This window comes from Colias philodice, chromosome 3, assembly GCF_061535455.1.
Source record: "Colias philodice isolate Cphi_HAF_F1 chromosome 3, ilColPhil1 Martin Lab GWU primary, whole genome shotgun sequence".
Taxonomy (NCBI): Eukaryota; Metazoa; Arthropoda; class Insecta; order Lepidoptera; family Pieridae; genus Colias; species Colias philodice.
In genome coordinates, this window is record NC_143088.1 from 1,902,157 (window position 1) to 1,915,459 (window position 13,303).

Genomic DNA, 13,303 nt, shown 5'->3' on the forward strand with positions numbered 1-13,303 from the left:
ACCGGTGCCGAACGGCAAAAAAATACATTGAAAAACTAAAAAAGCAAAACCCTGAAAAATATGAAAAGAAAAGGAAAAAACACCTCGAGAAAGTGAAACAAAGACAAGAAAAATATCAGATCTTAATGACAGTGAAAAAGAAGCTCGAAGACAAAAATGGAAAGAAGCTAATGATAGAAGAAAAGAAAAGGAAAAGCAAACAGAGAATTATAAAAATTGATTGTTTGTTGATTATTTTGTAACTAAAAATATATATTTTTTTTAACTAGTGACTTCTTACTTTTTTATATTATGTAATATTACCTTATTCTGAATACAGCCTTACTTTTACAACTTCCTGACATTTCCTAACGAAACAGTTTACTGACAATTTCGTGACGTACAAATATTTTGAAAATGACCCATATTTTCAAAATGGCTAACGGTCGCGCCTTGCAAAAAGCGAGTGCAAAGTCCCGGGACGTGTTATTCCATAAAAAATTATAATGTCGTCATACCGAACTAACTTTGCCCTTATTAGCGCACTTGCCAGACGGGTCTGAAAGCACTCGTGCGTGAGATGTGACATACGACCGTATTGAATGCACACAACTCTGTTCCTGCTGCGACAGCTCAAGGGGCTTCTTAATTTATCAGTATAATGCCGTACTTGAACTCGGATGTAACCCTGCCGAGTTGAGAGGTACTGTGGTATCATGCGATGCGTGTGCTTTGTTGTCGTTTAGAATTGATTGGGTTATAGCATAATTTAGTTCCAATGAGTGGTTCCGTCCGCATCATTGCGTCGTTGACATGTCTTTGTGCTTGACAACGCAGGTTATTAAATATGTGAGACCGAACGCGTTCGAATGGGATTTTTGTCATGCATTCCTTTGCATTAGGAACGAATTTGTATGATAATCGTTTAGTTTCTAATTTGATAGCGATGATGCGTTGAATTTTGACTATATATTCGAGATAAGTAAGGAATTGTAGGTATTTATATGACTGTAATGAGACTTAAAATTCAATTCGGATGGTTATCTTTTTGATCGATATTTTTTTTTATTTTTACTGGACATTTAGGTGAAAAAAAAATAAACTATATTTACGCAGTTATTCCACGGGGTCTTCTTGTAGAACCCGTTTAATAAAAATAAAAACAAAAAAAATAAACATTTTTGATAACACTTACTTTGAGTTTTGCAAACCCACGCAGCTGCTATTTTTAAACGCCAAATCTAGGTCATGTGTAATCAACATTAATTATTATTATCTGTACCCAGATAAATATCAACCTCGTTATTTATTTACATTAAACGAGCTTTCTCTTAAAACCAATAAACACGGGAAGGAAATGCAAATTTTGCGGTCGAATTGAAAACCAAGTCAGGTTAATATACATGTTAATTATCAAATTACGTACATGAAGTGTGTTAGATGAAAATGGACTCTATTTCAAGGATATAAGAGTGATGTGTGTGATAAAAAACGTTAGTTTCCGCGTCGAGACAATGCGCAAAACTCTCTCATCGCCATGGGAACTAACTCTAATAGGGCTGCTTCTAGAATGTTCTATAAATATTTGTATGATGTATTACTTCCCAGTGTTATATAAAAACGATTTTTTTCTGCTTAAAAATTATAGAAACAAGGAAAATACGAAAAACTTTTGTTTTCCCAGATTTACTTAAGTCTGAAAATAGATTTTATTGTGAGACAGGTTTTTCTATCGTTCATAATACAATAAAATAAGAATTTGACTTAAAACTAAATAATACTATTTTTTTTAATTTTGTTAAAATTATTAATGTTCCAAATAATTAAGTTAAAATTTAAATTCCAGAGCTTTTTACGAAAATATAACGATTCAGGTACACGTAACCCAAGGTCAATAAATAAAGAACTAATAAAATTTCAATGTGGCAGCCCTACATCCGCCTAGCTAATGATAATCTTCAAAGATCGCTGTCAACTGTGAAGCAAATTGTAACTTCGCGAAGGGGGGTCCATACCGTTACACCATCGACTTGGAATATGCTTTTTGCATAACACGACTATGGTGTTTGTATTTCGACTATGTTGTTTGTTTTTCGACTAGGATATATTTTATTAACTGGGTGCTCAAACCATAGAATTTTTTTGTCTTTCAAATTTGAATGAGCTCTAATGTAACTTAAGGAGAGATAAAAATACAAAACGTTGTTAAAATCTAAAGGCTGGATTTAAAATAGTTTAAAAATGCAATTTTTAGGTTTTCATTTTTTAGTTTTTATCATGACTTGTGTACATAAAGTTATATTATATGTATTATGTTATTATTATTTTGTGTTATACTCTTGTGAGATGACTATTATTGGGTATACTGGGTCAAAATGGCATACACATTCACTTTATCACGATTCCCAAATTTGGTTTGACACTTAAAATTGTAATTGATATGCTTATCAATTTCAATATAAAAATACATGTACAGTGCCCATTAAATTAATTTATATTAAATGAACAAAAATATTCCGAAGCACTTTTGCGTTTTTTTAAATACAAGTACCTACCTACAATTTTAATATATTCAGTAGACATCCTAAACACAATCCTGGTTTCTGTCTGTTATAACGATTTTTAAGATCATATCCGGACACCTTTTAATGTCACAACACACACTTCAGCCACACTTACTTACCAGGCGTACATATACATGAGAAGATGCCATGTTCAACAGTATTAAAAGGCACAAAAATATCAAGATTATTAATTATGAATTATTACTTACCAGGCATACACACGCATCTAAATGTCCCCGGATCATCCAAACAAGATCCTTCATTCCTACACGGATGGCTTTCACACTCGTTGACGTTGGTCTCACAACGAGGTCCGGTGAAACCCACGGAACAGTTGCAAGCGAACGAACCGGGCGTGTTCACACACATGCCGTCGTGCTCGCAGGGAGATCCTGGGGACAGAATATGTCGTAGTAAGAGTTAGGAAAGCCCAGAAACCAGTCCTAAAATGCACAATGTAAGAAAAATGAAAAGGAAAAACTGATAAATTGCAAGTGTGCTCGTTTTTTCGACATTTTACGTAATATAATAACATTGGGCTAAGAAAAAAGACAAAGATAAACCAGTTTAAAGATTGACCAATTGCTCAATAGGAAGAGAACTTTAAAAATGAAACGATGCTATCGTATATATATCTATATGGTTATTAAAATAAATATATCTATATATACGATAGCATCGTTTATTGTATATATCTATTTCATTTTTAAAGTTTTAACGCAATAAAACACGAAAATAAAGAAAACGATAGCATTAAATAGCAAGAAGATTAATATTTAAACGAATAAATAATATCACACTAGTTATTAATGTTTATAGAACAAACAACGATTTAACATTATTAAATAGAAACCTTCAATTAAAAATATCCTTAAAAGAACATTCCAAAGCTTCTCCAACGTTCGTTCGCATCTTACCTTGCTCACACTCATCGATATCCTCCGAGCAGTCGAGACCCTTGTACCCAGATGCGCAGGAGCAAGTGTAGGAGCCGTTAATGGGGCTGGTGTCGCAGATCGCGTCCGCGTGGCACGGGTTCGACGTGCATGCGTCGTCCAGGTGGCACAGGAGACCTAGGAAAGGGTTAAGGGTTAAGTCAAGAATGCAATAAGGTATAGGGTCGATATGACCGTTTGCTGATTATGTCCCTGATAGGCAATTTTATTATATTGTTTTCATACAATAAGTCATTTTTACTGGCAAAAGTGGAACATATCACGAGTCTGTGAAATTGGCACTTAAAATATTTCAAAGTTATTCTATACAAGATTCTCGTAAATTTCGAACCGTAAATGGTCTGGTCTGATGAAGAGCATATTTATAAAGTATTATTTGCGTTTACTTTTCCAGTTACTATTTACCAGATATCCAAAATTCAATTCTCGCAATAATTTTTTGAAATCTTGCACTTACAATCTACTAAATCAAAATTCCAAAAGGCTTTCGGCTGTTTCTCTCCAATATCTATGACCTTCTTATCAAATCAATCATATTTCTACTGCGTTAATGTAAAGGGCAATCTTACCCGTCTTCCCCGGAGTACACTTGCAGTAGAATGCGCCAACTCGATCAATACACGTCGCACCATTGAAGCAAGCGGCGCCTGCGCAGTCGTCGATGTTCACAGAACACTCTGGTCCGGTCCACCCGTTCACACAGATACAGGAGAAGCCGCCAACGGTGTTGGTGCAGGTGGCACCGTTCTGGCATACTAGAGGTCTGGGGAGAAAGGGGCTAGTTAGAATAAAGACAATGAAATACTATTGTACGTGTTAACGATATTTTGGCATAATAGGTCAGGAATAAGAGCTGGAGAAATAAGGCTGTATTCATTAGGTTGGAGGAATTTATCCGCACTGCATAACTTATTGATATACAAATACTTATGTAGTAGGTCTTCTCTGTGTTTTTCATCTATACTGGTACATTGATTTTGAATTTAGTATGGGCACAGATAACATAATAATATACTTTACTAGTAGTATAGATTTTTCTTAAAGTCAAACCATAAAGCTTGAACAGTTTCACATTCACGTGATAAAAGAACTTTCGGTCAGCTTCGCGAATGATTATCATATTTTTATAATAAAATAATAATGTTTTCTTTACAAATAATGAATATGGATGTATTTAACGCGGAACGAATGTTATATCGTTTAAGGAACCATGTTACATACAATTTAAGTTTAATTATGAAGATGTATTTTAATTGTACAAAGCGCTTTATGGTTATTAAAATAAATTATAATTGAGGTAAAAAAGTGGTACGGTGAGGTAAAGAGACGCCGACAAGGACGCTCTTCGCATTTCTTGTTTCTTTGCTTATTTGCAAATTACGATCCAAGTGAAAAGGTTAGTCAAAAATTTCACATTTCCCCAAAATGTTTTGGTTGAGCTTTTAAAACAGATTAAAGTGGGAAAGAAAACGGGTCTTTGTTATCAACGTTTTGTTTTACGTATCGTCTTTGTATTCATTTATGCAACAAACATGTCTTATTACGTTATATAACGATTGTTACACTATAGTATAAACAATGTATTAGCTATACTATAAGCTATAAGCTATACTGCTTTCCGAATTGGTGGTAAATGTAAAAAATATGTTATAACGATTCAAGTGCTTCTAGAAGAAGTCTAATTGAATAAATAAATGTTTGAGTTTGAGCATCCATTAATTACATCAGTCTAAGTCCAATCCCCGATGACAGAAACAAGCAGATTAGTCTAAAGGAAACCAAAACGTTATAAATGATTTACGCCTGACCACACCGCTCTCAGGGACTACAATAAATATGTAACAACGCGAACGGGGCTGTAAATCAAATGTGACTTTTCCCTTTAATAAAAGCTTAAGAAGTTATGGGATCGGATGAAGCGATTTTCCTAGATTATACGACGACATTTGCAAAGTGAATATTCAGTTCATTCCTTATCTGGTAGTCAAATATTGTGTACCTACTTACAGGATATTTAAAAAATTATGATATTTTTTGAAAAATAAAAAATATATATTACCTACTATAGATAGATATGCTTTGGTAATGGATGTTTCAGTTTAGGAAAAAATACATTTTAAATACTAGACAGCATTGCGTACAGTTTCTGGTTTAACATGATTGTTTTCAGAATATTTCTAAATATGTGCAATTCTTTTAATAACTAAGCTCTTTTATATTTTGAACAACTTTATACATTATTGGTAAAAAAGCTAGAAGCAGTCGAAAACATTTTATTCCTGTTATTTATTAAAATATTAAAGCCGCTGAAACTCATAACATAAGCCAATCTTTGCAATTTAATATTCAAAATAGGTCTAACGCTCGTAAATATTACATTACAGTATATAAATTGTAGATATTTTATGTATTGATATTTCGTCGCTTGCTGTGTGACTAATTAGATTAATCAATGCAATTTAATGTTTTATCATATAAAGTGTTGCGGCTTTCCTCGCAAATATGTATAGCGCGTCATCTATACTTATCTATACAAATATTATAAAGCTGACGAGTTTGTTTGAACGCGCTAATCTCAGGAACTACTGGTCCGATTTGAAAAATTATTTCGGTGTTAGATAGCCTATTTATCGAGGAAGGCTATATTATATTATCATGCTAAAACCAACAGGAGCGAGGAACTGCGGGTTTAACCGCGGGGCACAGCTCGTATTATATATAAAGTCTATGAAATGCTATTTATCAATTTCGTCTTCATCTCTCTAAGTCAACATAACACAAACAAAACGAGAGTGTTATTATGTATCTGTCGATGTTAATATGAGGTTTTTGTTAATAATTCAATATGAGGAATTATTAATGAAACCGAAATGTATTCTACGAATCAAAGACAATAAATAACAAAAAACGTTAATGATATCATAGATCAATAACATAGTTTCGCATGTGGTATTACTCATTTCCGATGACAGACATTCCATCTACATCAGATGAAAAAGTAGCATAATTCTATTTTTAGGAGATCTTATGATCTCAAATTTATTTAAGCTTAAAAGGGTTTATTAATAATATTATAAATACGAAGGTTTGTGATGAAGGATAGATCATGTATGTTATAGTAGGAGAGCCCGTGGGAGTCCTTGTCCTAGTCCTTCACCGATCCGATAACCAGATGAGACGTAAGTATTTTTTATTAAATATTTTTTAAAAACAAATATGCCTATAATTGCTTGCCTATCGAAAAGTGGTCATGGCTATTTTTAATTTTATCGATTTTTTTTTCATCACCCTCATACTTTTGATTCCCAAAATAAATTTATTTTACTGATAGTTTTTGATACACAGAATATAGTCTATAGATAATGTACATTAGAATAACACATTAACTATAGAAATACTCGATTTTGCTCTGAAACTGCGCGACACAGCTAGTTGCAAACACTTCTTGACATTTTCGTGGTTTAGTACTCATTTAAACAACCAATAATATAGCAAAAGCTTTTCCTCAACATCTTTACAACAATAGTTAGAAAAAGATTATAAAGGGCGCTTCATAATGAACACGGAAACGTCGTCAGTAAGCTATCATCAATCATACATTACTCCGTTGAAGGGATCTGTACGGTACCTTAGCCTTAAATATGAGCAAGTGTTGATGTTCCTGGTGTTATACATTTTAAAACGCAAAATAAAGTTGTTAGTCCTTCTTTTATAACTGAAGAACGGTAAGATTCATTATCTGTGAATCTATACTAATATTATAAAACTGAAGAGTTTGTTTGTTTGAACGCGCAAATCTCCGCATCTACAGATACGATTTGTAAAACTATTTCACTGTTAGATAGTCCATTTATCCAGAAAGGCTATAGACGATTTGTCATCACGCTAGGACCAATAGAAGCGGGGCAATGCGGATAAAACCGTGGGGCACAGCTAATCATATAATTACTTTTATTTACCTATCGCGAATAGTACAACTTTTTAACGATAATTTTCATGAAAACAATATTGAAGGTGCGAAGGTAAGCTGGTATATTTTTAAGTGTAATAAGTAGGTACATAAGGTTATAGTTTTTAGGTGATTGTAACTGACACACTTTTTATCGGTAGGATGCTAATTAAACAGGCTTTACTTTTAATGACCTGGTATTAAATAAACATTGTTTCTTTTATCGTATAGCTTTTAAATGCTAACATAATTTTATCTATAAAATGCAATAAACGTAAAATTGTGTGTTCTTTCTTACATACTTAACTAAGGGCCGGTTTTTCAATGCTTGGATAAAACTTATTCGTCGAATAATGTGTAAAACTACCATTTTAAAAAGGTATTCTAATTGCCCGTATTTGACAGTTTACGTGACATTTTAATATTATCGTGTAATACTTTATTGGACGGATAAGTTTTATCCAAGCATTGAAAAATCGGCCCTAAGTTAAAAGTTACCTAAATTATTTTTGTGGCACGAGAAGCAATTACATTTAATTGTAATTAAAACTCACACAATAAACAACACAGTATGTTGAATTAATTAAAATATCTGGAAAGTTCTCGGTGGGATCATTAAGCAAACAGAGTCGGTAGTCGGCTGGATATAAATTACTTGGCCGTAATAACCTTACTTACTTATTGGGTTTAAAACGTTCAATTATAATGCCATCCTTCCTTGATTTCTCTGCTGCTTATTTGGTCTAATTGTTTATGTTTGTTTATCTATTGCTTAATGGGATAAAATATCTATCTTACTTTAATAATTTTATAATCTATGGCATGATTTACAGACATGTCATTATTTTTACAATCTTTCCCATTTGTTTTGTTACATGAACTCAAAAACTAATCGACCAATAAATATTAAAAACTAGCTTCCGCGGTCCGCCCACGACTTTGTACGTGCATCCCCGTTTTTCCCCGTTCCCGCAAGAATTTCGGGAAATCCTTTCTTAGCGGATGCCTACGTCCTAACATCTACCTGTATGCAAAATTTCAGCCAGTTCGATACGTCCAGTGGTTTGGGCTGTGCGTTGATAGATCACTATATCAGTCACCTTTGAGTTATATATTATATATAGATTTATTTCGTCTCTATGCAATACGATCAAAGCCGGGACAAGCGGCTAGTAAAAACAAGTTACGATCATTGATTAATGCGTAATAGATAATAGTAAATTGAATACTGATGCGCTACCGGTGGCAGTTACAAATGATCTGCCGTAATGGAGCTATCCATACTGGTTATATACCGCGGCTTCTTTTGCACTTATCGGATACAAATTAGTAACATTCCTATGGCTTTAATTTTATTTTGAAAACGTCCTCGAAGGTTCAAGGTTTGAATACATCGGAATAAGTTTAGTGGTTTCAGGTTAGATATGTCACAACTAACAGACATATGTATAATATAGAGAAAAGGATAAACAGACAGACAGACGAGGTTCACATTTGTTAAATTTAGGTATATGGCTTTGAATATTTAAAAAAGAAATAAGTTCTCCAGTAGGTTTTCAACAGTCAAATTAATGAGAAAAAAGCAAACATATTTTCACAATCATTACTATACTTAAATAAATAGTTTCTTATTACCTCCAATACACGACACAGTACAGATCCCATAAAACCTTATCAAGAATCGTCTCCAGCTTCCGAATTTCAATGAGACAAAGTTTTAAGTTAAGCCGATCATCGAAAACCTCAAGTATATAAAAGTAATGATCCTCAAAGTGCTACCGGACCCTTATCAGACCATTAGTACGATAATTATCTGGCGTTTGTAATTAATAAAATAGTATCGATTCATGAATAAACAGAGAAGGTATTCCAATAATGTCAGTGTGTTTATAGTTCAATGTACTGTTTTGAAGATGTGTTGATAGGATTTGTAAGGTTTTTATTAGGTTTGGTACATTTACAGTACAGAGACAAATTCTTAAGAAAGCGTGTTGTTTTAGTTTAACTTAGAATGCTTATTTGTGTACATTTACTAGTTCCCTACTTATTTTTAGTTTTTTATTTTACATTTTACTATAGTTGTATTTATATATGTTGTATTCGTAAAATAATATTTCACGTAGTGCTTGCTTCTTTGTAGATTACTATGTACATACTATCTTTCTATACAAACTATACTAACTAAATTATGTACTTTCATATGAACTTTAAATTGATATCCAAATCAAAATCCCACCTAAATATTACCAAAATGTTCCCTGTCACACTTCAATGGACACCAACAGAATATAAAAAGTATAAAAACTATAGAAACCTGACACTGAGCATGCATTATCTCTTGCTTTGGTATAGGATGACATCCCATCCTAACCTTGTCAACGTAAAAAGCACCCTATATGACGGGCATAAAGTTTAAAATCAATTAACAGGTGAGATGATTTTCAAGGAATTGTTTGGATAACAAAATAAGGGTATTTAAACTCTTTGATTATAGATATAAGAATGAAATTCGATTGCTAGACATGTATTGGAAGATGGTGGTGTAAAAAAAGAAGATGCAAGGCGGCTAAAAGAATAGACAATGCTGTAGTACTGAAATTGAACCTTAACATTTGAATATAGGGCGCATTTTTGAATGTCGCAAAAGTCAATACGGAGGTCCTGTGGTCTGTGAGGGAAATTTTTGAAAATATTAATAAGCAATAAGATTATTACCATAGAGGTCGTAGGTGGCATACAATGATGGTATTATATTGGAAAGATTATTGCATTAATTAATGATTATAATATTAATGAATGTTATGACGACGTTTTACAAGTTTTGAGGTTGTTATAGATGATATTTATGGACTAATGTTGTTTTTAATCAATTCGATGTTCACTAATAATTATGGGAAAAGTCTTATTTCATGGGTCTTTTTTGTTTACAGTTTATAAGGATAACAAAAATAGAGATTAAATACAGTTAGATATTTTGATTACAAAGTAGGTACTGCTGTTATTAAAATTTTGTGTTAGCCAATAGAAAATGGTGATATTTTGAGTATTTAATTTTTCTAACATCATTTTTTTACAATATATACTTAAGTCTATGCTTGAACAATGAATCTTGGATTTCCTATAGTGAAAACCAACATCACACAGGCCAAGAAAAATCGTACATTTATATCACTTTCTCAATAAAGATACCAGACGTATGAATGGCCGTGCGAACATGTAGGTAATATGTTTTTTACTCCATAAGCAATAAATAAATCTTAGCTATGAGTAATGAATTACAAACATGAGGTTTCTTGTTAATCTCTCCCATAGTCAAAAGCAATTTGCTGTTGTAAAGCACAGCCTCCTTTCTATGTCATTTTTTGTTTATGTATGTTGAAGATTAAGTATTTTCTTTTTCAGAACTGGGGCGTATTATGACTTCTTATTTCCAGACAGTTTACGTTTTGAATTGAACTGACTGGAAAATTCATATAATACCATTATTCAAAATGGCTAGTTATTGCGATAATATGAATTTGCCAGTCAGTTCAATTCAGGGCGTAAACTGCCTGGAAATAGGAGATAATGCGGCCCCAGGCCTGTTTTCCTGATATACTATTTAAGACTTTTGGTGTTAATTTTAATACATTGTCATTTGCCACGAATATTATACAAGCGAGAGATGTTGCCTACCTTATCAAGATAAAAATGCTATCGGTCCATAATCTGATGACTGAAGGCTATATATTGTATTTATTATTGGTTTATTATTAAATATTTTAACAAAACAGCATTCGAACAAAGTAATTGTAATCATTTTAAAACCTTTTAACGTCTTTCGATCTTTATACAACGACTAGCTGTGCTCCGCGGTTTCCCCCGCATTGTTCCGCTTCTGTTGGTCTTATCGTGATGATATATAGCCTAAAGCCTTCCTCGATAAATAGGCTATCTAACATCGAAATAATTTTTCAAATCGGACCAGTAGTTCCCGAGATTAGCACGTTTAAACAAACAAACTCTTCAGCTTTATAATATTAGTATAGATTTGACCGATCTTTTAACTATAGATACAACAAAACGAAACATCTCCATTTCACGTTTCTCACACTCACAATAATAAAACAGTGATTACATTCATCTGCTATTGAAATATCGGGTGTTAATTACAAAATAAGTCCTCAAGAGACCATTGACCCGGCACATGTACGGTCTAATGTACGTTTTTGTGGCGTGTACAAAAAGTTTCGGTAACAATGGACTTATAACGGGTTTAAACCAGTGGTTTAAAGTTTAAACTTTAAACGGAGTTTTGTATGACGATTTACGTATTGAAACTTTTACGTTACGTATGTATGTAAGTTTGTTGTTGTTTGTTACGTAAAGTTGTGTTTCTATCCGTAAAGGCAAAATGTTGAGATTTATTAAATTTATTACCCCTTTTTTGACCCCATTAGAAATTATTTAAGCTAACTTACTTGACGTGCTCCGCGGTTTTATTTCGTTTCATTTCCTATAGGTAGCTTAATATAGAATTCATTGATAAAAGGGCTGTCTAAAATAATAATAAATCTTCAATTTGAACCAGTAATTCTTAATATAAGGTCTTTCTAAAATTTCTCCAGCTTTTTATAATGCAAAGATATATAACAATTAACAGATAATAAAAAACTCCTTACCTCAAAGCGCATTCATCGACATCCGTTTCACACAGAGTCCCAGTGAAAGTCGGGGGACACTCGCATGTATACGAGTTGAGTCCATCAATACAGGTCGCGCCGTTTTGACACAAGTGGCCCGGACAGTCGTCGATGTCTATCTCGCAGTTTTGGCCTCGGTATCCTGGTAAAAAATAATAATTGGGTTATTTTTTTAAAGACAGAAATTATTAGTATCGTAAGGATCACTTTTTGTCACGGCATTATGTATAAAACTTAAAATAAAAGTTGATTAAAATTTTGAATAAAATTGCATCCAAATCTGTTCAGTAGTTTTGTGTCATACCTTACTTAGAAAATGAATCCCGACCAACATAGTTTCACACAAATTAATCAAACTTTTCAACATACGAACAGGCTTTGAACAAAACGTGTAACAATATCCCTATTTCACGTTATTTTCAAAAGTTAGCGTACGTTAGTTCTAATTAAGTGTTGAAAACATTCAAACAACGGAGCAGTTTTTCCCACGAACATGTGTATCCAGAGCAAAATATGCTTTAAATCTGTCAGCGAGTGACGTCATTCCTCTGAGAATAAGCAAAATTGAGCAGATGTCAAACTTAATGGAAAAAGTGTGTTTGAACACGTGAATGGTAAGCTTTAGCGACTGTTTAAAAAATAAAAATAGATTTTAAAAGAAGCGCGAAAATACGTCGATAGTTTATAGGTGACATTTTAATATGTTCGTGTAATACTTTACTTTGGACGGATAAATTTTAAATTTTTAACCAAGGATTGAAAAATCGGCCCTCAATCTATTACAAAGTTAACTAAGAGCTAGCGCGCACGAGCAACTTTGTCTCCGCAACTATTTTCTCTCTCCCATCAGTTTGTATGGGGAGTTGCGTCGCTACGTGCGCGCACTTTCATACTAGCCCATAGGTGGGAGAGACAAAATAGTTGCGGAGACAAAATAGTTGCGGAGACAAAGTTGCTCGTGCGCGCTAGCTCTAAGATAATTCATTATTAATATAAGAGCTAGCGCGCACGAGCAACTTTGTCTCCGCAACTATTTTGTCTCCGCAACTATTTTGTCTCTCCACCCATGGGCTAGTATGAAAGTGCGCGCACGTAGCGACGCAACTCCCCATACAAATAGTTGCGGAGACAAAGTTGCTCGTGCGCGCTCGCTCTTAAATAATCCATTAATAA

At 33.3% G+C, this 13,303-nt stretch overlaps 1 protein-coding gene across 1 annotated transcript in view; it reads right to left on the reverse strand.

The window, feature by feature from the left end:
- Positions 1–13,303, reverse strand: part of N (neurogenic locus Notch protein) — a 143,283-nt gene that overhangs the window by 31,190 nt on the left and 98,790 nt on the right. Inside the window, exons 5-8 of the mRNA XM_089713320.1 lie at positions 12,110–12,272; positions 4,069–4,262; positions 3,461–3,616; positions 2,753–2,935 (exon numbers count right to left, since the gene is read on the reverse strand). Of these exons, the coding sequence (XP_089569446.1) occupies positions 2,753–2,935; positions 3,461–3,616; positions 4,069–4,262; positions 12,110–12,272 (696 nt within the window). The remainder of the gene's footprint in view (positions 1–2,752; positions 2,936–3,460; positions 3,617–4,068; positions 4,263–12,109; positions 12,273–13,303) is intronic.